The 26,264-nt window shown below is 41.9% G+C and overlaps 2 protein-coding genes across 4 annotated transcripts in view; one reads left to right on the forward strand and one right to left on the reverse strand.

Moving 5' to 3' along the window:
* The window catches only part of FAM53B (family with sequence similarity 53 member B), a 128,263-nt gene that overhangs the window by 88,049 nt on the left and 13,950 nt on the right, over positions 1-26,264 (forward strand). The window lies entirely within an intron of this gene.
* On the reverse strand, positions 13,984-14,343 carry LOC140915370 (histone H4-like). Its single transcript, XM_073354959.1, has one exon. The coding sequence runs from the start codon at positions 14,293-14,295 to the stop codon at positions 13,984-13,986; it is 312 nt and encodes a 103-aa protein (XP_073211060.1). The 5' UTR covers positions 14,296-14,343.

Consider the following 26,264-nt stretch of genomic DNA (forward strand, 5'->3'; position numbering starts at 1 on the left):
GCTGTGTGAATACTGACAGATTTCAGACTCGCATTCAGGTCGATTGTAATGGTTGGGACAGCAGCGAAAATTTGAGAGCTTTTGCACCTCAGCTCAAAGTCTCTGGTGGATGGCTCATTGCAGCTGTAATTATAATTGCATTGGTCAATATAAAGTGATTTGATCTCACTTCCAGTACAGCACCCACTGAAATGAATGGTAAACGTAAAAAAAAAAAATGGTATCGAAGGGTGAAAAAGCCACAAAGTTTAAATTCCAAACGTATCCCAGGAAATAGTTTGATTCTGATATAACTCATGAGATAGGTTCCAACTTTTAAGCCTCAGTGTTTTTAAAATAAACATGTATGCAAGACAGTAAAAGTCAATTTGTGGCTTGGTGGGAAAACACATCAGAACTGTATTTCACTTCAAGATCAAAAGGAAATGGCATGGTGTAAATAGTGTAGAGGATCTTGGAAGCAGAAGGATTTTTTATTTGGTCAAATCATTACGTGTCTGGGCATAACTATTCATTATCCCTTAATTTTTATTTAAAAACACAAATAATTGAAAAAATATTAAATCAATCTTGGAAATTATGTTTAGAATGACATTTAGTGCGGGGATGAAATCTTGATGTTTCTTCCCTTCTTGTTTCTTTGACAAACAATTCACCCTATTCATTTCACTGGGCTATAACATCACTGGAATCACATTACTGCTCATGTTCACCAAAGAAAAAGGCAGAGTGAGTGGCACTAATGTGGGGTTACTCATTGGCATGACCCACATTTGAAGCTCAGTGCATCTTATGACCCTGGGAAAGTGGCTAATTTGCTATGACAAATTTCTCCAGGCCTGACATATTTACTTTGCGTTTATAGATCTTTGTGCGAAGCTTTTTCTACATTGTCGCCAAAAGAAGAACTTTTGTTAGTTATCATGGATTGGCCTAGCTTGAGCATTTCTTGATCAAAGGAAAACTGCATACATTTTAATACATAAAGCACAGCACACAGAAAGGAAGGATGGTTTGTGGTTAAAGCACTGTATTGGGACTCAGAATATTGATTCAATTCCTGGCTTGCCACAGACTTCCTGTGCGACCATGGCTCTGTGCCTCATTTTCACATCTGTAAAAATGGGGATAACAACATTTCTTTTCTCCCACCATTTGTCTGTCTTATTTAGTTAGAGTGTTAGTTCTTCAGGGCAGGGTCTGTCTCTGTAGTGAGTCGGTACAGTGCCTAGCACAATGGTGCTCTAATCTTAGCTTGGGCTTCTGTGTCATTCTACTGCTAATAATAATAATATAGGAAGACTGTCCATTTGCCTGTAAAAGGGCAGTCCGGGAATACAGTCTGATGGTAACCTACTGAAGCAGGATATCTTTGAGATTCAGAAAGAGCCTGTAAGGATGTGATTTGTTGTAGCGGGCTCTGTCTCAGTTATAATCCATTTAGTAATAATATGTAACACAATGACATACTCTGTTTTTACTTGAAAATCAAAACAGTCCCATCTACTTGAATTATAATTTGCCATTCTCTTTAAAAAACTTTATCACATTGGTTAAAAACTAATTCCCATCAGACAAACAAACTGAAGTGGATTTAGGGACACAGACAGACCTGGTTAACCTTTGCATAATTTAGCCAGATGTTTCTGGGGTAGTCAAAAGATTTTTGTGATGTCGGTCTCATGGCATGTACTCTGTGCAGCACTGTCTTGTGAACCTGGAATTGTTTTTGATTTTAGTCATTCGAATGATAGTTTTCCCAATGAATTCAGCTTAGCTGGGATTTGACCATATAAAATTAAGAAGCCAAAGAAGAAAGCTTGTTTTCCTGAATACCCTGGCAGACCACTCTAATCAAGCCTAAACAGTCTCAAGCCACAGACTGCGTGGTATGAGCCCAGCACGCACTGCCACAATGTGTACCCTACGTGTATGGTTCCCACAGGTGGCTAGTAGCTGTGGTAGGAAATGCTACTCTGAAGAGGCACATTACAGCAGCATTATATGCTGCATTCTTGGGGGAAAGGAGGATATTTTGCCAGTTCTGGAAATCTGAGGCCATAGGTGGCCACCTTTCCCAGTGCCCATCTACCTAGTGCCTGATGTAAGTATTCTGTAGGCTCTCCATACATCCCCTTAACCCAGTTAGTGAGGCCAGAATGGAATTAACATTTTATTATGGGGCAGACAAAGGCTGATCTATGTCCTTTACTCATGTGAATGGAAATGCAGGCATTGCCCTTTAAACAACACGTGAGGCCCAGAGTTGCCCTTATTTACCTCTGTGAAGTCAGAGGGGTGTAGATAAGGGCAGAGCTGGGCCAGCATGATTTCTGAAAGACAACAGTGGGTCAAGTGTTATGCCCTTGTTTGCACTCACATGAGAGGACTGGACTTAAAATACAACAAAGATGTACAGTGTTTCTCTTCAGAATGGGAACAGATTCCAATTGTATCCAAAAGGAATACATCTGAGGTATCACATGTCTGTGATTAACTCTGGAGTGTCTGGGAATATATTGCATACAGTCCCATAAACCAGCTTTTACATAGGCCTAGAGATGTATTCCAAACTTAAAAGACCAGCATTACCCCATTAAGGTTTCTGAAGCAAGCTCATTTTTAAAAGGATACAATAATGTCAACTGATCCACAATTGACTAGAGCCACCTGCAGGGTCTGTTTTGAAATTCTTTCAGGAACCCATTGTTTGCCCCCAGAAAAAGATTCTGCTTCCAATTATTGTCAAAACTCTGTTGCTTTAAATGGAGATGGATAGGGCCCATTGTGTGGCTTTCTGAGGGAACCACAGCAGGTCTGAATAAAGCTCCGTTTTCTGTATGAATTCCCATAAATGCCTGTCACATACTGGCTCAGAATACACTGTTGGTTTGCTCTTCACCCCAGTGAGCCACATGCCTTTTTATTTAACATTTTGAACAATCGCAAGGACTGGTTTGCAAACAAGATGGACAGCTCTGTGGATGAAATGTTGAAGGGATGAATTTCAACCTGGGTTAACTCGGGCCACTGTTGTTGCTTCCTTTCTAAAAGTGACAAAATGTGGCAGATCTTAAAGCCCCTTTAAATCTCGATGGGATATTTTTAGTTATGAATGAATACAAAAGAGTGAAGAGTCTAGGTGGGTCAGGGACCTTTGTAGCAAACACAGAAGTTGATTTAGACCCCATGTACCATTTCTTTGTTGGCTAAAATTGGCCTTCCCAGAAACACAGCCTGGCAAAAATTACTGCCCTCACACAACTGCAGCATCTTTTCTGGAATGTCATTTATTGTCGATGGACAGCTAGCTAAATAACTACCCTGTCAGCCTGTCATATCATAACCTGGTATGTGACCTGGGCTGAACTCCTGTTTACTGAAGTCCTCAAGGCAAATGCCTGATCTAGAAAGCTAGGCAGCTTAAGGGTGACCTTGCATTTTTTTTTGTAAGAAGCCGGTCCCTAGCAAAACCCCTTGGTTAACCCACAGCTACAATACTGGTTCTCAAAACAATCATGAAGGAAAGGAAATTTATGGTGTAATGGAGAAATCAGGCCCTTGAAGTCTCTACGAAAGGTTCTGATTTGTGTTTCAAAAGGAATTGTTCCACTCTGAATGCTCTACTGGCAAGTCCATTGTTTAGCTGCTCTCTGACAAGCCACTAGTGACACCAACAAATTCCAGTTTTGAAGATTGCAAGATTATTCTGAAAGTTCCATCGCTCCTGTTAAGGTTGTTGCCTAACATATCACAGTGAGTCCTTATAGTCCTGGGCTGCTTCTTGATGAGCTAGAGGAGTGCTGACTGTTAATCACCCCTTTCTTAGGACTTGAATGGGGGTGATATAGAAAGAGCCTGGCTCTTTAGCTCAACCTGCAGATACTCATGTTTTTCTCTCTGATGGTTCTGGTTCATTCATTCAGTGTGTCAGCCAAGGCGGCGGCCATCACAATTGCACGTGCAATAAATTTGTAGGCCCACGTCTTTAGTGAGGAAGTCTGGGGCACAAGTCTGGGTCTTGGGAGAGCCAGAGTCTGTTCCCTGCTCCAACAGACTTCCTGTGTGTCTTAGTCACTTAGTTTGTCTGTGCATCAGTTCCCCAGCCATAAAAGGGGGCTATATAGCACTTCCTTACCTCAAGTCCATATGTTGTGAGGATAATACATTAAAGATTTTGATGCATTCAGATACTTTGGTACTGGGGTCCATAGATAGTTTCTGTTTATAGAAAAATAAAACCCTTTGGCAAAGAGTTTCCCACTTCAAGTTAAAGAAATGCTGAGAAAAAGCCCTCTGCTGAGACTCAAGAAAATTGCAGTTCAAATTGTCATTGCTAGAACTTTACAGCTAATTGTTGCATTCTGCATCCACCTGTAGCCTGAAGATTGCCAGCCTGAGAGCTTGCTAGGGAAGCTTGGCTATTAAATAACAATTGCTTACTGACTTCTGTCTAATCTGCACACATCAGTTTAGCTAAAATTGTCTTATGCACTCAGCAGACATGGAAAGGCTCACCTGATCAGAGGTCAGCCTCCTGCTATTGCAAAGATCACCTCAAGCAGGGGAAATATCCTTTGTCTAATTTGGTGCCATCTAGTTGATGATGCCAACTTCAGCTTCAGCACACTCCGTGCTCGTTGAGGAGTGTGTGAGTCAGCAAATGTCATCTGTCCTTGCAAATCACAGTTCAAACTCGGTTATAAAGACTGGAAAAGTTCTTCCATGCACTGGCTGAAACGCAGAAGATCTGACTTAGTTTGTCTGTCAGCTGCCACCTATTTTAAACTGAGTATATTCTCTTTGCTGGCTTGGAATCAAGGTCAGGTAGTGTGGCACTTTCTCGCTAGCTACTGCCAGATTCCTGACATACTGACACACTATAAAGAGGCAGCCAACAGCATTTGTTCACCATGTTTTAAGAAATCTAGAAAAAGATCTTTCTTTGCAGTTTTCTTAGCTTGAGAGTCTCGTCAATATTTCTGGTAAATATCACAGCAATGCAATCTGAAAACAGTAGTCTGATATTCCTCCCCTCTCCCCCCCCCCCCCCCCCGCTGATAATTGTGTCTTCTTTTTCTGTCTGAGGTTGTTGAAGAGAATCAAAGAGTGTGAGAGAGATCAGAAAAGAAGTAAACAGACAGTGTCCAGGGAACATGCATGGCAGGGCATTAAAAGAAGATTTTGGATCTTCAGCCAATTTCAGCACAGCTGTCATAACAGCTCCTTGGGCATGAGATAATGTTACCATGGTCTCCTGGGCAATGGGTGTTTTTTTTAAAAAAAGTATTTTCCAATGGGAAGTTTTGGTAGTCATGGTCAAGCTAGTTCAAGGGGAATCCTGTGCACTGTAATATTTTGGTCTAATTTTGATTGTTGGATTTAGAATTTGGGTACTGGATGGTGTTGGTGGCCTGTGATATATGGGAGGTCAGGCTCGATGATGCTTCTGGCCTTAAACTCCATGACTCTTTTTTGTAGCTCTGTGAAATCATTACAGAAAGAGGAGCTAAATAAACTGAAGAGACAATCAATGCTTCCTGCACCACAGGGATGCTCCAAACTATGCCCAAGTGTGGGCTGCACTGGAAACTTACCTGAAACCAGAGGCTTTCACCTAATTTATATAAAATGAAGCAGATGATGACAGCTTTAATGTGATAATGTGACCCACAAAAATTACAAATCCCAGCATGCAAAATTCCACTGTATTCTGAGATGCCTACAGATGATATATGTAGTTCTTTAGAAAGATGCACACGTATGCATACACACATCTTTTACAATTCCTAAAAGCAAAAAAGGCCACTAGAGATAAGTGCTGGGTAATTAATTGTATTTGTAATTCACATTGCTAAATATATGCTTGTGCTTACAAGTTTTTGTTCAGTGACTCTTAAAGGAGCAGCATGATCCTGTGGTTAGTTCATGGGATTAAGCAACAGCAAAGCCTGAATTTTAAACCCAACTCTGCTGCACTGTTGCCAGCTCTTGCAATTTGATCATGAATCTCCTGATATTTGGCTATTTTCTTAAAGCCCCAAGTAACTGCAGACAGGTGATTACATGAATATCACAGTTATTTTTTTAAAGTAAGTTTCTAGGTTTCATGGTTGTGAAGAAAAAACATGAATACAAATGGCTCAAAAAACCAGAAGGCAAATAAAAAGAACTCCAAATCTATTGTTTTGTTAAATCTCATGATTTTGAAGCCAATCTCTTGATTTTTGAACATTCAGGGTTGGCAATACTTGCTTTGTGGTCTCATACAGATCATTAAACCTAATGTGTCTCAGCTTCTCTATCAAAAAAATTGAGGGGGATAGTGCTTACCTCACATTGGATTTGTGAGGCTAAGTTGTTGTTTATACAATGCTTTGAGGCGGTTGTACGCTGATAAGTAGTAATGTTTTAATGATAGCAAATTGCCACACTCCAATAAGACACAGTAAATCATTATACATACCACTTATTTTCAAATCACTGTGTAAACAATAACTAATTAAACTTCACAACTCCCCTCAAGGGAGGGAGGTCTCATGATTCCCATCTAGCACATACAGAAACTGAGAAAGAGGCCTCGTCTACATGGGAAATTCATTCGTGCTTTTCTGCATTGGTGCAGTTTCACTAGGGTGACCAGATGTCCCGATTTTATAGGGACAGTCCCGATTTTTGGGTCTTTTTCTTATATAGACTCCTATTACCCCCCACCCCCATCCCGATTTTTCACATTTGTTGTCTGGTCACCCTAAGTTTCACAGGCAGTAGCAACATTAGAAGCTGGAGCTTCATCACATCTAGAAAAAGCTCTTGCACCTGTTGGATCCTTTGGGAAAAGCGGTCACTGAAATAATCTTTGCAAGGGTGCAGTATGTGCTAACTCCAGCACAGGACCAGTTCTGCTGTCTGTGAGGAGAAGGGGGAGAACGGAGTTTTGGCCCCATCCCTGCTGGTATGGCTAATGCTGGCAGCAGTGCGAGGCTAGAAGATTGCAAAAGATTCTCAAGGGAACAGGAAAGCCCTGTTACACCCTCTTCCGTAATCCTTGTGCTTCTGCTCCACGATAGGCATAACAGAGCCTTGTGTCTAAATATATGGCAATATAAAGAGAAACATGCGAATGGCGGCATTGTTATATGCAGTATGGTAGCATCTTAAGGCCAAAACTGAGGGTGGGGTCCCATGGTGCTAGATACTCTATAGACACAGCCCCTGCCTTAAAGAATTTATAGTCTAAATAGATAAGAGAGACAAAGGGTGGATATTCTCTCAGTTTTACCGGTGGTACATCTCTCCCAGTGCTCCTGAGGCCAAAGCTTGTGCCTTAGCCACAAGACCATCCTTCCTGTCTTGCCAGGCGCAGAGCCCAATTTTCAAACATGGATAGCTAAGGTCTGCACTTGGGTGCTCAAGTCACTACCTAGCCACCTAAAGCAGGTATTTGTCCAGCCAGATGCCACTGAGAGATGGATGCACATTTAGATATCTGGCCCACCACACTGTACTCAGAGGCTACTGTTCACCTCTCTACATAGGCCATGAAGGCTAGGTCATGTAGATACACCTTCTCTCTGTGTGTATACCCAAAGTATCTGAGATCTATCTGGTTTTTGTTATAACCAATATTGGCATGTGCTGGTGGGAGTTGGACTCTGCTGCTTCTTAGTTTCTGTGCAGCACTCCTAGTAGCTGTCTGCACTTTTTCCCTGGTGTATTTCAAAATCTGAATGAGGGTCATATTTAAAAAGACATGGGTAAGCATTGGGTAGATCAGATGCAGTTGTTCTTGTCTACAGCCTGAGTTAACATTTCAGGCTTAGTAGGTAGAGGCTACAACACACTCACATCCCATGCACAGAGGGGGATGTGAAACACACATTGACCAGCGGGTTATGTTTCCACTGTTACGAGCCCCTGTGGAGCTATATTGGTGCTAAGGAAATGGTGCAAAAAGTCTTTTTATTCATATACCCATGGAGTGAAAGAACTGCTGCCTTCAGTAGCTTCTGTTGGGGCACTGGATCTCTATATCATCCCACTACCATGGGCACTGCTTACAATTGCTGCTCTGTCTCCTGCAAATGAAAATCTGATGGATAATTTGCATGCATCCCTGGATATTAAGAAAACTACCTTAGTTAAGCTATAAATGTGGTTATACAAAATAAGCAATATGGGAAACAAGGAGATCCCTCTGTGTAGATCACATAGGTCAGAGTTAGTATTGAATTTTTTAATAGCCCTTTACTTAATTCTTATGGTTATTATTTGTATTTCAGTAGCAACTAGGGATCCCAATTAAGGGATCAGGGCCCATTGTACTACCTGCTGTACAAACAAGTAACAAAGTCCAGGCCCCAGAAAGCTCACAGTCCAGGTTTATGACAAGTTACAGCAGGTGGGTGAAAGTGGCAAACTTTGTTCAGAGTGGTTGGAAGGCTGAAATAACAATAAAACAAGAAGGTGAAATAATAAGAAGCAGAAGTTTCAGCTCGCCACTTGTATAGTCATTGCTCAATGGTAGCATTCATGCAAGAGATGAGTCTTAAGGAGAATGAGGTGGTGTCACCATGCATGTTGATGCGGAGTTCTTTCAACATCTGAGGAATGCCATGGAAAAAAAACAAAGTTGGCCCAGTAACCTAAACCAGTGGTTCTCAAACTTTTGTATTGGTGACCCCTTTCACACAGCAAGCCTCTGAGAGAGATCCCCCTTATGAATTAAAAACACTTTTAAAATATTTAATGCTACTATAAATGCTAGAGGCAAAGCAGGGCTTGGGGTGGAGGCTGACAGCTCGCGACCCTCACATTATAACCTCATGACCCCCCTGAAGGGTCATGGCCCCCAGTTTGAGAACCACTGCCCTAAACAGTAACTAAAGACTGGATTAATTATTGTGGTTTCTACTCATAAACAGACACTGTATTACTAATCCAAGTAAATTGCTCTTAAAGACAGACTGTAGAAACAATCTCATCAAAGTCTCAGTTTGTCCAATTGTGCAGTGTTGTCCTCTTCCACTAATTCTTGGAAAATCTACTAACTACAGCATTTGACTGTGCAAAATATAGTATTGGACAAGCTGATGTTGACTCATTTGGAAAATGTTCCACTTTCTGAAACTCTTTTCCACAGCTTCCTTTGATGCCCACATTGACATGCCATGGCAGTGCTCCTTTTGCTCCTGGTTATATTTATCCTGCTGGAGATGTAGCCAACTCTTCCATCACTGAATCTCCTTTCATATACCCGCCTTTGCTATCTCTTGCTTAGTCCCTATGTGGGCTCCCATGCACCTGTGTTGGAGCTTCCAACAGAGAAAGGCCACTGCACGGTGGCAGGGTTTTGATTCTGCTATTGTTAATATTTTCCTGTAGATAGGCAACATTAAAAGTTCAGAATGATTGGGCTTGTTTCCATTCTGAATTTCCAGACATTCAGGAGCTCTTTCCAAGGGTGCCCATTGGTGCCAGCCACTCATGCAACCTTTCCCAGAACACTTGGGAATTACCTGGGCAGGGTCATTTTTCCCCCAAAGCAGCTAGTTGGCCATTGATTTAGGATAAGAAGAAGAGTGTGAGGGGATGTTTTGTGCAGTCATACATGGTGCATAAGTCTAGAACCGGCTGCTATGCTTAAATAATTGGATTGCCTCCTCTCATGCAGCTCTAAGAACCTAATTAGGAAGTTGGTTCTTTAACTGAAGGCACATTCTGTTATATTCGGTATAGAGAGAGATATCACCTAGTGGTCTGAGCATGGAGCTATGTGCCAGGATCACCTGAGTTTTAATCCCCATGTGGAGACATTGTTTCTCTCTATGGCCTCCCATAAATCACTTCATATCTCTGTCTCAGCCTTCCTAGATGGGAAAGTTGTGAAATTTAATTAGAGCCGCATTGTGGCTCTTAGCTCCAGCCCATGATGGGAGAGAGGGGCAGAGATACACCGATTTAGCAGGAGATGCTAGAGATAGGCACAATGCGTTGGATAGCACATGGGGGCTAGGGCAGAGAAATCCCTGCTGCATTCTTTGCACTCCCTAGGATTCACACTAGCCCTTCCCTTTCCCCTCTCTGCCACTGGCAGAAAGCTTTGATTGTAGTTGGCAGGGTGGGGAAGGGGTGGTTGTTTGCAGCATTTCTGCACCACCCCAGCTTGTGGGCCTGCCCAGGATTAGGCACCTTCTAACCCCTTAAGGGTATGTCTACATTGCGTCTGGGAGTGAACTTCGCAGCCTGGGTTCATAGACTTGGGTTAACGGGGCCCTGAAGATACCTGTAGATAGTGCTTTGACATTGCAGCTCAGGCTGGAGTTTGGGCTCCAAAGCCCCCTCCTCTCTCCAGGTGTCAGAGCCTGGACTCCTGCCCAAGCTGCAATGTCTGCTTGTAGCATGCCAGTGTGAGTCCTGCTAGCACAAGTCTGTAGACCCAAACTGGGAAACTTGCTCCTAGATGCAGTGTAGACATACCCTTCCTGGCCTGACTTTCAGAGGCGCTGAGCATTTACAGCTCCCATTCAAGGTGCTCAGTTCTCCTGAAAAAAAGGTGATGTGTTTCTAAATTGCTTTCAAAGGGGAAAGCACTAAGAGTGGGATTTTCAGATGGCTTTAGCTTTGGCCTAATGCTGCTCTGTTGACATCAGTGGAAGTTTGACCACTGACTTCAGCAGGAGTGGAGTTTGGCTAGTGCTGAGTGCTTTTGTAAATCCCACTCCAGGCTGCTAGGAGTGACCTTTAAAGTTTTTGAAATAAATGCAGATAAACAGAAGGCACCGTAGCCAGGAGCAGTGGTGCACAAAGGCATGAAATGACATGTAATGAACTAATGTGATTGGTTAAAAGTACTCCAGATTACATTTTCCTCCCATATTTTTTTTTAATCAAACACAACGTTAATTTGATGCCATTAGGAAAAGCAAGTTGACATTATTTTGTTAAAGTAGTTGTTCGGCACTAAACCTGTATCAGCTACATGCTACAGGAGATGCTGGATTTAAGAGCTAGTCCTAACTGTATACTCCCTCCCGTGCCAGCAAAAGTGATGTATATGCAGCATGCAGGAATCATCTATGAAATGCACAAGTACGCGATCTTTAGATATTCATTGCATGTTCCTTGCATTATCCCTTAATTAAATGATCCCTGCATATATTGCATCATCTATGCATGATCCCCCCTCTCTCGTTTCTGTTCCCTGTGATAAAGACAATGCTGATGTATGTAAACTTCCTGTTGTAGTAACTGATGCTATCTCACAGAGGGCTCAATCTAATTCTCATTAAAGTCAATGGATTTATTTCCACTGCTTGTAACGAGAGCTGGATCAGGCCCATATTGCATTGTACTCTGACAACACCAGATCACATACCATGCTCTAGATAGGACTGGGCTGCCATTCATAGTGCACTAAAGATTCCGTGCTCTGGGTATCCCATAGCACTTCTTCACTTCACTTCCATTCCACGGAATCACAGCTTGCCTCATCTATTGTGCTGGATAAATGCTGCTGTGCTCCTTGCAGTCACTCTTGCATATAGTGACCCTGCCTTATGTCCTATCATTTAATGCTAATTGCCCTTATGATTGTGTCTGGCCTGCTGTGAAACTAACACCATTTCTCTCCTACATGCTTCTGTAAAGTATACCATGCCTAAATGAAATTACACATTAATACAGTTACATGGTAATAGATTAGTACTAGGAATTTATTAGTATAGGGGTTATTTTCAAGGCACTGTGCAAACACCAACTAATTAGCCTTCCCAGCACTCTGTCTAGTAGGTTAGTAAGATATACCACTCAAGTTTTACCACCGGAGGAAAGGAGATGTAGAAAGAATACGTGTCATTCATAAGGCCACTCTGTGAGTAAGTAGCAGAACAGAGATTGAAAACCAAAACTTCCTCACTCAGCCGCAAGATCTAGGCTGATGTATTCCCACTGAACTCACTGGGAGTTTTCCCGTTGATTTCAGTGCGGCCAGCACGTCACCCAGGTCTCTAAGACCAGGCTGATGATATTACTGAGATTGATTTGCATGGATCTTTATAATTCTGCCCTGTTCTGTCCTTCGTATGACTAATGGAAGGCTGGAGTAAAACTGTATTCCTTTATTCTCTGGCAGTTCTGGAAACTGCATTGCTGAGTTATGAGACATTTAGCACATGCGGACGCCAAAGAGGAAGATCCAAACCCATGATGATTGTGGGTTCAGTTGACTCTTCCCTTGTTTTTAGGTTACCCTGCATACACGATTAGTCTCATATTATCAAACTCCGAATTCAGCAACCTGTGCCAAATGGAGATCAGGGCTTTTAGGGTAACTTCTGCTCTCAGTTATAACAGTGTAAATCTGCCACTGAAATCAGGAGTTACTTCAGATTTACAGTGGTGTGACTGAGAGCAGAATTTGGCCCTTTGTATGTATGTTTTTGTAATGGTTGCTACAGAATAGATGGAGGTGGGGGCAGAGGGGAGATGGGCCAACTGGTAAAAGCTCTAAAATCCAGTAGTTATATAGTAACTCTCCTCTGAGGCTTTAGATGCAGACAGTATAATGAACACAAATTTCCAGGGTTCCAGCCAGGACACTACTGTTCTGTCCTCTGCTAGGCCTCAGCCATGTTTCCCTGCTGGCGGGAAAACTGCAGAAGGCTTTTCCCAGAACCATTTAAGGGATCAATCGTATTTGCATCCAATTTCTCCATAAAGTGATTAATTGAATCGCATTTGGGCTTGAGCATCTTTCTGAAATGAAGGCTGATAAGAGACAAAATCACAGTACATCTGTTGGGTGCATTGCTGGCTAGTGCCATAGAAGTAGACACTGCCGCAGTATCAGCAATGATTAACAAAGCTGCTAGACTGAACAACGAGTGAGAAATTAGAAAGGACCATGAAATATTTGGTAGTAGTTCTGTGCTTTCCAAATGAGCCAAAAAGAGCTCACAGCCCCTTTAAACTAAATGGACCTAATTCTCCTCTCACTTACGCTGGTGTAAGTCAGCAGTAACTCCACTGAAATCAGTAGCTACAGTAGCACGAACCTGTGCAAGTAAGAAACAAATTGGGATGTATGTATTCCATAATGGCCCATAAACAAAAATCCCAGATCAGAATCACAAATGAGAGTATTCAAGGGCCTGCGTTGAGGATCTTTACGATGATTATTCATGTCACAGGAAAGTGCTATAATTATAAGTGATGTCACCCTTAAAACACAATGGCTCAAATTCATCCCTGGTAACATTCCGTTAAAGTCAATGGAATTACACCAGGGATTAATTTGGTCCAGTACTTGACAACTTATAGTAGAAATCAGTTTTTCACTTAGTCTTCATTGGAGAGCTGCTGTCTCTCCGTGCCTAACATGTAAATATAATATTTTCCTCATAGAGAATTTTTCTCCAGTATAGCAGTGGAGATTATTTGAAGCAGTTTGTTAGCCTGGAGAATTCCACCAGCTTCAGTGGCTTTGGCCAGGGATTCTCAGCCTTTTTCTTTCTGAGGCCCCCCAAACATGCTGTAAAAACTCCATGGCCCACCTGTGCCACAGTAACTGGTTTTCTGGATCTAAAAGCCATGGCTGGTGTTAAGGGCAGTTGCCGAGAACCCCATGCCACAGGGGGCACTGTGAAGCTAAGTTACTCAGGCTTCAGCTTCAGCCCATGGTGGTGGGGCTCAGGGCCCCACACTTCACCCCACATGCAGTGGGACTTTGGCTTTCTGCCCTGGACCTCAGCAAGTCTAACACTGGCTCTGCTTGGTGGACTCCCTGAAATCTGCTCACGGACCCCTGGTTGAGAACCACTGGCTTAGACTACATGATGTTTCAGGTTGTGGTAGCTGAATGTAGTCTCATATTAATACTATATGACAGGGTTGGGCCAGATAGCTACAGGAGAGTGATCCTATTGGGATCCGGGAAGTGGGCGGGCTACAGGAGAGTGATTAAACTTAAGTCAAAAGAAAGGCTTAGCCCCCGAATCCGTACAGAGTGCGACCCTGGCGTTTTAAAGCATAAACCACGTCCATGGCTGTCACAGACTTCCGCTTCGCATGCTCGGTGTAAGTAACAGCATCATGGATCACGTTTTCGAGAAAAACTTTGAGCACGCCACGGGTCTCTTCATAGATCAACCCAGAAACACGCTTGACACCACCACGACGAGCCAAACGATGAATAGCCGGTTTAGTAATACCTTGAATGTTATCACAAAGTGCTTTCCGATGGCGCTTAGCACCTCCCTTTCCGAGTCCTTTACCGCCTTTGCCCCGGCCAGACATATTGCTAGGCAGATATATTAGCCCCAGGTTAAGTAGGTCCGTTTTCCCTAGTAAGGTAACAGGGAAGGTTCCAGAACAATCAGGAACTTTCTGGAAACAATTGAGGCCGACAGGCTGATTAGAACACCTGCAGCCAATCAAGAAGCTGCTAGAATCAATTAAGGCAGGCTAATCAGGGCACCTGGGTTTAAAAAGGAGCTCACTTCAGTTTGTGGTGCGCATGTGAGGAGTTGGGAGCAAGAGGCACTAGGAGCTGAGAGTGAGAAGGCATAGTGCTGGAAGACTGAGAAGTACAATCATTATCAGACATCAGGAGGAAGGTCCTCTGGTGAGAATAAAGAAGGTGTTGGGAGGAGGCCATGGGGAAGTAGCCCAGGGATTTGTTGCTGTCACGCAGTTGTTACAGGAGCCACAGTAGACAGCTGCAATCCACAGGGCCCTGGGCTGGAACCCGGAGTAGAGGGTGGGCTCAGGTTCCCCCTATCCCTCCATCCCCCCAAACTTCCCAACTCCTGGTCAGGAGGAGTTGACCTGGACTGTGGGTTCACAAAAATGGCCAAACTGAGGGCTGCCATGAATCTCCGAGGTGAGCAAATCCTCCAATAAGCACAAGACCCACCAAGGTAGAGGAGGAACTTTGTCACGACTACTACATGAATATTAATGATAGAGTTGGTTGAAAATGTTCCAGTGGAACAGTTTTCCACTGGAAAATGCTGATTTGACAAAATTGAAAATTTTGTGGAAGTGTATCAGTTTTGTTGCATTTTTTTAATGAGAAATTAACAAAATGTTTTATTTCTACTTTATCATTTTTATTTATATTATATTGTCATAATATAATATAAAAGTCAAAACATTTAAACTTTAAAGTTATTCTACTCTATTCTAAATTATAGCAAAATATCATTAATATAAAAGGAGAAACAATAACACTGAAATATTTTCAGAATATTGTGTTTCAAGAAAAATACGGAGATTTCAACTTTTCAGCATGATCTGGAAGGAGATCCTCTTTGATTAAATAGAACCAAAATGTACCAGTGCTTTCCACCATGTATTCCTTGAGACAATCTATTCTGCAGAAGGGATCTACTTTTCTTCATGAACGGTACCAGTTAATTGCTCCCATTCTGAGTTAAGGGAACAACTACTGAAGAGTGAAGCCTGGCTTCCTGGGGTTCAGAGGATAACTGGAGGGAATATGGAAAAAACTGCCAGTTCCAAGATGTATGCAAATATATTTTTGCAGCTACTCTGGCTCCAGGAGCTTTAACTGAGCCAGCAGCTTGTTAATTTTGGACATGCAGGACATTTCCAGAGTGCAATTTTCAGTTTTATATATATTGTACAGAAGGAAAAAAAAAAAAGCACATTACTCAATGAGCCTGCTGTCTACGACGCTTGAACAATATCACAGGAAACCTCTTCCCCTGGCCTGCTTTTGGTAGATATTAGAGAGCTGCCTGCTTGTCTATGTTCAGAGAAAGTGCCCTTACTCGTGCTGCAGGGCTTTTAAGACCAAATTGACTTTGCTTATTCTGGAGCGGATTCAGCAAACTTGTCACTGCTCATTTGTAGACCAATGCTCTGGGTGCATAGAGACATGAAACCCAGACTCAGTGGAATGGGCCAAATTCTGTGCTGATTTAACACTTTTAAAAAGCCCAAGTTAAGCCAGTGCATTGCACAGAACATCAATCAGCACAGGGTTTGACCCAGTGTATTTGCTAAACCTGTGGAAGGTGATATTGACATGCCAGAGCATACTCAGACCAATTAGGTGTTTAACAATGAACGCTCCTCTTCCCCGTTATTAGAGCCATGTGCTATGGCTTCCGTGCCTATGCAGCCTCCAGAGCCTCCCTTTAAGTCAATGTGGCCTTGAGTAGAGAGAGCTCTGTGGGAAAGATAGTACAGTTCCAGGTGCAGTCCCCACAGGTAGCAGGCATCTAAATTGCTATTTGTCTCAAACTGGACAGCACTGTTGCTTTTACAACATTCATTCCGCCTTCAACCTCATCCTCTCCCCCTGGCCTGCCATGCATTCTTCCCACATATAGACAACAGGAGAGCTTGCTGCAGGTCCCAATTAGATAGCTTCCCCCATCCTTTTCAGAGCTGTGGGCAGTTCCAGGCACCGAGAGTCTCTACTGCTCTCCAATATATATGGGAGGCACAATCAGGCCCCAAATTGGTTTTGTAATCCATGCACCATTCAGTATCTGTGTTACAGAATAAAGGGAAGAATTGAGAGGAAGGATTGTCTTGTGGTTAAGGCACTGGAATGAGACTTAAGGGATCTGGGCTCTGTCCCAGACCTCATGTGTGACTTTAGGCAAGTCATTTAATCTCTCTTAGCTTCAGTTCCCCATCTGTAAAAGTGGTTAATAAACCAACCTTTTCCCTTTCTTTGTCAGTCTTGTCGTGGCATTTCATAGCACCTCCCATCTGAGGGCCTTGCAGAAGTAGTATTACTTTTCCTTCATGATAACTATTAAAAACACTTTACAAACTAAAGATGCTCATTAATTTGACTGTTGCTTTTTTCTTTATTATTTTCCATTAGAAGGGCACATATAGGAGCTGTGATTTTAATTAGCATATTTCAGTGATGAATGCTATGAAATACCAGGAGAGAAATGTCTGTCACAGACAAAGAGCAAACACTGAGCATAGACACAATGTAACCATGGGGATCAAGGAGAAAAGGAGCCACAAAAATTCTGGGAATTTTTTTTTTAAATGTGTAATACTTGTATGGTTTCACAGTGACCTAAATGAGCATATAGACTCCTCCAGCATGCACTGCAGTGGTCAGAGGATATAGCAGAAGGGGTTTTCTTTCGCAAGCATTGATGATTTCTCCCCAATTATTATTATTATTTGTGTTGCAGTAACAGCTAGAGGCCCAACCAAGATCTGGAGGCCCCTTGTGCTAGGCACAGAATATTGGGAAAGTCAGTCCCAGCCCCAAAGAGTTTACAGTCTAAGTAGATAAGCTAGACAGAGAGTGAAGGGGAAACCAAGACAGGAAGTGACTCATCTAATGTCCTACGACAGATCAGTGACAGAGCCAGGACTAGCACCCAAGTCTTCTGTCTCTTAATTCAGTATCCAAGTTGCTAGACCATACTGACTTTCCAAATCTCTGGCATTTCTTGTTTTAACTTTGTCATTTTAAGAATTGGCTAGTTGATGTCCATCTGGATTAACCTGATCTTTCTCTTACTGCACTCTTCATTCTCTACTATCATGAATATGCAGGCCTATTTTATTCCTTTTTAGTGGGGATGGAAGAGTTTTTAAAATGATCACTCCATGCTGACACACATTTCACAAGAGAGTCCTATTGATGGGTAACATAACACTTTCAGGATTTTTTTTCCCATTCATAAAAACCCACTAAATTCTTCATGGTAATGGGACAATTACAGAGCTGGAAAGAAGACGAAAGTAAAATTGCAAGCGAAATTAAATACAATCTGCAGATTCCAAGGTAGCTTTAAGGCTAAAGAGAGGCTCAAATGCTACAGCACTGGACTGAGACCTGAGGTTTCTTCCCAGCTCTGCCACTGGCCTGCTGGTGACCTCAAACAAGTCATTTCCCTGCTCTGTGCCTTAGTTTCCCCATGTATAAAATGAGGCTAATGATACCTTCTTTGTCAAGCGCTTTGATGAATGAAAAGCATTATAGAGAGTTAGGTATTATGAATAACTATCTAGTAGATAGGAATAATAATAATAATAATTAATAATAAAGTATCTAGTCTTTCGAATTCCCCAAGTCCTGCATAACCCAGATGCAGATCACTATGTGACTGGCCAATACAGGACTGCAAAGGAAGCCCATAGCTCAGAGAGCACAGTTCTGACCCCATCTGTGTGTGTCACTTCAGCCAGCAAGAATTTCCTGTGAGTTGAAATAATTCAAAAGGGGTAAACAGGCATTAGCTATTAATTATCGGAAAAAATATTGGATGAACAAGAACTTAATGACCGGACAATATCTGGGCCTGTTTCCCTAGGTATAATCCAGCTCAGACTCTAGGACAGACAGAGTATTCTATTTGTATTTCACATATTTTATAACTGCCCTGTGTTTTTTTCCTTGGATATTTCAGTCATATTTTTTTCTGACACTTCATTAATCACTGGAAGTTTGTTCTAGGAAAAAGTAATGTCAGTATAAAATCTGCATCCTTTCCTCCAGTATGAATGTTGATCTTGGAATTCTTTAGCCTTTTCCTCATTGCCCTAGTATATGATGGCAGTGGTAGCCAATTACTGTTGGTAGAAGTAAGACAGCCACATCTTTCAGCATCCTTTGGAGACAGACTCCAAAGCTCACAGTCACCGTGTAAATTAGAAATCCAGTGCAACCAGCAGTTAGAAAGATTATAGTCCTGCAGTGGGATTAGCGCACAGAATCAATGCATTGAGATATTTCATTTCAGCTCTGGGTTTAATGAGATGCTGCTATGATTAAAAAAAGAAAAAAATTCCCAATTGCTCTTTCTAATCACATTTTTGATAATTAAAACAGAATGCATTCAAGAATGTAACATACTTTTGACTATTCATGATGCCTATTTGTTTATTTCTTAGAGTTTGCACAGTGAAAACAGACTTGTTAGTTTAAATTTAGTCCAAGAATTGTATTATTATTGTTGTCTCTTTTACTTTATGTTTTATGTACACTATTGCAATTTAGCAGGGTTTGAGTTGCAACCCTGCATGCCTGCTTGCATCTCAGGTAAAAGCTCACTCAAAATACTCTTTGGCCTAGGAGACCGGAAAGCCTGGATTTGCCTCTTCTACCAACTCATGTTAATACTTCTCTGCAGTTCACAACCCTTGCTACTGAACAAGGTCTCAGTACCCTTTCCCTAGGAGGCAGGCAACTCTCTTTCCTACCAGTTTTTAAGCAAGGTATTGAGAGGCTGTACAAGGTCACAGTTGGTAGAAATGGGAATAGGACCCAGCTCTCTAAGGTGACATATGAAAGTCTCCATCCCTGTGCCATATTCAGTGCTATAGTGTGCCTTTGGCCCAGCCATTAGTAGTGTGTGGTGTATTAGCTGCACCATCCTACGAGTAGTCCCCTGAGGGATTGTGACTGAGAGAGGAGGTGCTGAAGTTGCACAGGGTCACATCTGGCAAAGGGGTAGTGGTCTGCATCTCTTCAAAGGGCACTACTTCCTTTTCTTCATGTGCCCAGCCCCAGCTAGCTCCACTTGCATGGGGTGGGGAGGAGCAATGGCTCTGCATACTATTCCCTTTCCCCTTCCACCTCCACCCTAACCACTTGCCTGTGGGTGGGGTGGGGGGAGGGAAGCAGTAGCTATGCAGCCCTTGTGCTCTGGAAACAAGATCCTGGCACATGTAACATGGCCATGCATTTGGGGGGGGGTGGGTCTTACAACCTCATGTGCATACCAGGGTGTAAATTAGCCCTAATACATGGTGCAGGTGTGGATACTGTGTACTTTCATAGACTTGGCATGGCATAGACATAGTACTATAACATACAAGATGCTACACCCATGTAGAAAAACTCTATGTTAAACTGTAGTTATAGTTGAAGACTATTGTGTTATGTACAATGGGGCAGGCAGAGATAACAGATTGCTTAATAATAAAACCTTAACATAAAACTTAACTTAGTTTTCGTAAGTCATTTCCCGAGTTTTGTAAAAGAAAGCAATCTCAATCGATGTTCTGTCCTCTCTGGGACTTGGCATTAGCCCTGCCTGGTGCACAGCAGCCCTTCTTCTTTAAAAAACAACTATTTATTTATTTCGGAAGTTTTAACTGGTTTACAAATACTTGCCATGTAACTATCAGGGGCAAAACAATAGTCATTACAACAGTGAGTGTTTGTTTATACAGTCATATAATCATCAGACTCTGTTTAGCAGGGTGCTGCCATATTGCAGAGGGAGCAGCTTTACACTATCCATGACATGCTGTTTCTGATGATTTTATTAAATGAGTGAAATCTCTGCTTACACATATTTAACAAACCAGGCATTTCTAAACTCTTTCACCTTTTAAGGCCTGCACAGACTGAACCATCAGTATACTCTTCATTACGCAGCTAAACTATGCAACACAGCCTACACTAGTAAAAAAACCTCTGTGCAAATGCACTGTGTATCTCTACAAGGAGTTTTCAAAGAGCCATAACTCAGTGAAATCAATAAAAAATATCACCCAAATTCTCCAAATGTATTTCTCCTCAGTGAGAGCTATTTCCATGCCAAAATTCAGCTTTCTTCTCCCAGTCGTTTCCGATGGAGGTCTGTTCAAACAGAGTTGGTTATCATTCTCTTTATATTAAAACATTGTTGAAACATTTTGGCTCAAACTTTCAGAAGTGCACACACTCAAAGCGGGTTGGACTAGATGACCTCCTGAGATCCCTTCCAACCCTGATATTCTATGATTCTATGATATTACCTACAGGCTATGACCAAGTCTCAAATACAGTGGCCTAAAATGAAAGTTTGAGAAAATTATGGTTTGACTGAAAAGGGGGTTCGACTGGAAATTTATGGAACTTAAATATTACCAGTTGGGGTGCTGATCCTGCTATAATTAAGTTTAAAAAACCCCTAAATCTAATGTTTTGGTCTGAACCGCCTGCCTGCACCTCTTTCCCTTTAGTGCAAATGCTTGAGTAGCAGTTGCTGTGTTAAGGAAAAGGCTGATGGAGTTGTTCCATCACAGCAAGATTTCTCTGCAGTATGAGAAGGCGGAATACTTTCCACCCACAGGTCAGTTCTCAGTTTCCTTCTCATAGATAGTTATTTTCAGCCCTATGAAGAAACTGTAGCACCGTGTGTTAATAGGAGGTGCTGACAGTTTAGTAGGTAGGGTTGTTATTGTCGACAGTTTGTAGCATTACACCTTTAACAAGAAAATTGCAGCAATTACCTAACTGGGGGAAAAAGTGTTTGTGCAAAACCCATTCCAAGTGTTTTACCTTGGAGACTATAGTTCTGTTAATATTTATTCTAGCATATTTACTTGGGGATTTCTTATTTGAGGGAGACATTCTTAGAATTTCATTGGAGGAGAGAGTTTAAGTTTTACCTTTTATTGGGGCGGCAGAGAGTTTTATGAAGAAACATGTAAGGTGAATTTCCTTAGCTTTCGCAGTGGTTAAGTTGCCTGTGTTCCACGTTTATTCTTAATATATAACTCTGTCTGTTAGATACAAAAACAGTGGCTGGAGGAAATTGTAAGTACCTGGCCCAAAGCCCATTAACTCAATGGAAAGACTCCCATTGACTCCAGTCAGTTTTGCATCCAACCCTAAATTAGTGACTTGTCACAGAAGAGACATTGAATTGTAAAGTTGTCTTGGGATTGAGTGCTTGATTTGCACATCTTGGAAACTATTTCAAATGTAGTTAAAGGATTGACAGCTGCATCGGGAAGGTGCAGATAGAAGCCGAAAAATCTAGCCAGCCCCTATATGGTGTATGCAAGGTGGTCATGAAAGAGTTATTTTCCTAAGAATTCAGGCCAAACATTCAAGTTGGGTGCCTAAAGCATAGGCACCGAGAAAAGTCAGTCAGTGACCACTTAAGTCAGTAAGAGCTGCACATGTTCAGGTCACTTTTATATATGTTCCTCCAGCTATGTTTGGGTGCCTGAAATTTGGCTGCCTGAAATTTGATAATTTTGACCACAGGGCTCAGTTGTGTATTCCTTGCATGTTCAAAATTCCCACTGAATTTAATGGTCACAGCTACTCTATAATTACTGCTCTGCTAAAGCACCCAGCTGCAGACAAGAGCCCAGTCTTCTAAACCCTATAGTACATGAGGAACTTTATACAGATGGAGTAGTCCCATTGATACCAGTGGTACTGCTCAACGGCCTGATACAAAGCATGTTGAAGTCAATTGAAAGACTTCCACCAGGGTCAGTAGGCTTTGGGTGAGTTAGTGTTTGCAGAATCAATGTGTCCTGCCACATGTGTTAAGAAGCGTAAGAAGTCCTGATTCCTTGTTTAAGGGTATATCTGTTGGTTCCCTGGGAGGTCAGGAAGAGGTAATACATGCTAAAGAAGCAAAAATACAAACAATAACACATTTTTCTCCTTTATTAACCCCGGCTCCCAAATGCCTTGTTCATCTGTTATAAGCATTTTACAATCATGCATACAGGTGGTATCACTCCTATCTGAAACCAAGTGAAAACAAACACCAAGAGCTAATTTCTATTATCAGTTACATAGGGTCAGCTCCCACTGAAGTCAGTATAGACTTATCCTTGAAAATGACAGCAGAATTTGACTGCGGGAAAACCATTTAATAATTCACACAAAAGGAACAACAAAATGAATCAACTGACTGAAGGAAAAAGTAGATTCTATAATAGAGCTACTGTACTTTAAATAGAAAACATTATGTTAGAAGAACATTCCCAGCCTTGTTTAAACAGACTGAATCAGAAAAGGGCAGAGATAAGGCCAGCACAACTTGCCCTGGCATGTCTAGGCCTGTTTGGGTACTGCAGAACATGTATAACTGTGTGCATTCTAAACAAGCAATGTTCTCCGAGCTGTGTAATACTGATTAACCAAAGGTTGGATTAAAGATGCAGGGATGGAGGTTAGGGAATATAAGGAATGCCCTGAAGTGCAAACAGCTCCATGGAATCCTGATCCATAAAACTTAGATTAATTAAAACCTAGATGAAAAATGCCAGTGCAAATACAAACAGGCCAGCTAGATAATTAAGTATGCCCTGTGATGCTCAGATAAACACTGCACGTTGTTATTCCTCCTCAGATATGTGGATCGTACTGCTGTGTATTTGGAGTTTTTTAGACATATTGCTGAGAGTGCTTCTGAGATCATCTCTCTTGCTTGAATTGTTCTGTGCTTCCAGCTTCCCACAAAGGAGGCCCCTGGATGGGGGCACAAGAGTATACAGCAAAAGGCAGAATAGAGATCAAATAGGCACCCATGAACCTGAGCAATCCCTGTGTAGGGCATAGATACTCACAGGCAAGTTGACAAGATCAGAATAGGCCTTGAAACCAAATAAAGTATCGTTTCCCTTTAGAATATGTTGGGCTCATTGGTCGCTGCACTGTGCCTAGTTTCACAAGACTGGACCGGCACAGAGTAAAGTGCAAGTCAAACAAGAGGTGAGCTGTAGCTCATGAAAGCTTATGCTCAAATAAGTTTGTTAGTCTCTAAGGTGCCACAAGTACTCCTTTTCTTTTTGCGAATACAGACTAACATGGCTGCTACTCTGAAACCTGTCAAACAAAAGTGTGTGTGCTTTATTTAGCATTTACAGCAGTCATACAAGAGGTCTTGGATAGTGCTAAAGGACCTGCCCTGAGGGTGGTCTGGTTTGCAAGAACTGAGGTTGGCGGCCTGTAGCTCCCTCAGTTTGGTCTTGCAGCTTTGCGTTTTTATGGCTTTTCCCCTGCAGTTTGACCTTTTGGAGATGTCAGCAGCTCCTTAGCTCTAAAGATGCTAGAAGAAGAAGAGGAGAGATGTAGAAGTTTTGCTTTTTTAGGCTTTTCTTACATATATTTAATTTTTATGGCAATGTTGTTTCTTTAGCATCTTCTTACTTCCCTCCCATATATGTAGATTTATCAGCACTCTCTCTTTGGGCACCTAAGATTTCATATTTTTGGAAGGGATAACAGGATAAACTGAATGGCTCATGAGATTAGAAATGGACTATAGAGCCATTCACTGGTTCAGATTCAGCTTACTTATTGGTGACTGAAAGTTATTACTGCCTGATGGCAGTCCAGTGGGGAATATGAACCCAATTTAGTGAAAACAATGGTCCAAATTACCCACTATTAATTATCTTACTGAAGCACCCAGTTGCAGACTGGATGTGCAGTGATGAATTCAGTCTTGTTCAAAGTGGATGAGTTTCTACATTACAAAATCTGCCAGCACACTACGTGCTATATGTCAACTTCGTTAACAGTCACAGAAGCAGCGAAGGGCTGAGTGGGAGTGGAGAATGAACTACTACTGGTGAGATATTGTGGGGAAGCTTGTACTGCTTATGTTGATGTTGTTTCTGTCTGGCAGATATAAATAGAGGACTTTTTGCCAGTCCAGCACTTTTCACAAGCACTAAATTCACCCAATAAATGAACAAAAAAAAATCCAGATGAATGTAGAACAGATGGTGCAGTGAATATAGCATCTGATTCACATCTGCTCACCAGGCAGCTGAGACATCCAACAGCAGGTGAAAATGTGGGCTTCATCATCACAAGAATATTGCAGATCCTTGCTCAAAAAGCTTTTTCCATGTTACCATATACAATAACCTCACTAGTGTGTTAAAGATTCCTATCAAAGTACAGTTATTCCATTACAGACCCAAAATGTGTATGAAAAAGCACTTTTCTTCTAGAGTAACACATGAGAATGAGTGAGTGAAGCTTTTGTTGTATATATTTTACATAATCTATAGCTATAGATATATAACTGAGTTTGGAGAGTTTAAAATCATGGTAGAAGAGGTCCTATTTGTTTGATTGCACTGTTCATGTGTACACACACAGGTCTAATTCTGAACCATCTGCCCCTCCTTTGAAGTTTGATGTTCTCTGTCTGAGGAAAGTCCCTTTAATCAGATTTGGAAGTAGAGGTCATAGCCTTCTCAAAACAAATGAGGTGTTTTTCAAGGTGTTTTCCCCCATTTCTGTAGGAGTATCCAAGAGCTGCACTAAAAACAGTAGAGCCCATGGGCTGCTCTAACTTATGCCCGGAGACCGCCTTGCACTTAGCAGCCCCTCAATCAGTGGAGTGCAATGTTGTGCTTGATGCTATTCCCTGATATGCACTGTGTGAACCTGATGCAAAGCCCATTAAAATCAGTGGAATTCTTTCCACACACTTCAATAGGCTTTTGGATCAGGCCTTAAATTCCTTGGCAGTAACTGAAGATGTGGTCCAATATGACCCTGCATATCATGGCTAATTCAACTCAAGGCTTCTATCTGAGAAAATATTTATGAATCAGTTTTTTTGGGGGGTTTCCCCACATTTAACCATCTCTGGTCCTTACACAAGCACATTTCATTGGCAGCTTTGCATGTGCGAGGTGTACAAAACTGAGCTCTACAGTGTACAGTACAAGTGCGTATCTGCAGCTGGGTGACTTGAAAGAATGTTGTGCTTGCGGAGGGTACATTTTCTTTTGTTACAAGGAAAATTCTGTTCATCCCAAAAGACGAGAAAGGGAGGTTTCTGACTGAGTCTACAATGTAGGCAAGACAAACAAAATGTTTGTTTTGAAATTGTGCAAGAGTGAAAAGGTCCTTTGAAGACAATGTGGGATACATCATTAATCCTAGAATGCAGAGGAGATCATCTCCTTCAGGCACGAAGAACTTAATTTGCAACACTGTTCACAAACTTAATACCCCTCATCTGTTACCGGGTAACTAGAGTATCACAGATCCCGCCAAAGTTTATGACATTAAGATTAGCAAGGCTTCTGTTCCTGTTAAAACGGACAGCTGCAACAACCTCAGAATGCCAGCCAAATGAATTGTCATAGGGCCATCTTTTCCTCTCTTTACCCTCAGACCAGTGCAATGAGGATTAGTAACACAGAGGATTTCACAGAAACTCCGTGCCTGGGAAAACTTGCTTTCTAAATTGAGTGCTGGCAAATCAACTTTATAAACAGTGTCTCATTTATAAAACTGCATGTAGCTCTGAAATAGCAATGTTCTTCCTTCATTAGGCATGGCAACAAAATATACAGCAACCCAAGAGCATATGAGCTTTTCATCAGCTTACACGTGATCCTTCTATTTAATGGTTTTATGTCAGAGGTCGAATTGCAGCAGATGCAGATCTAATTTTGGATGTTATAGGACAATGAGAAAATGACTCTCTACAGATACAGGCTCAGATCCTGAAAAGTACTTAGGCCCCTAATTCCCACTGAAA

This window comes from Lepidochelys kempii, chromosome 7 (assembly GCF_965140265.1).
Source record: "Lepidochelys kempii isolate rLepKem1 chromosome 7, rLepKem1.hap2, whole genome shotgun sequence".
Lineage (NCBI taxonomy): Eukaryota > Metazoa > Chordata > Testudines > Cheloniidae > Lepidochelys > Lepidochelys kempii.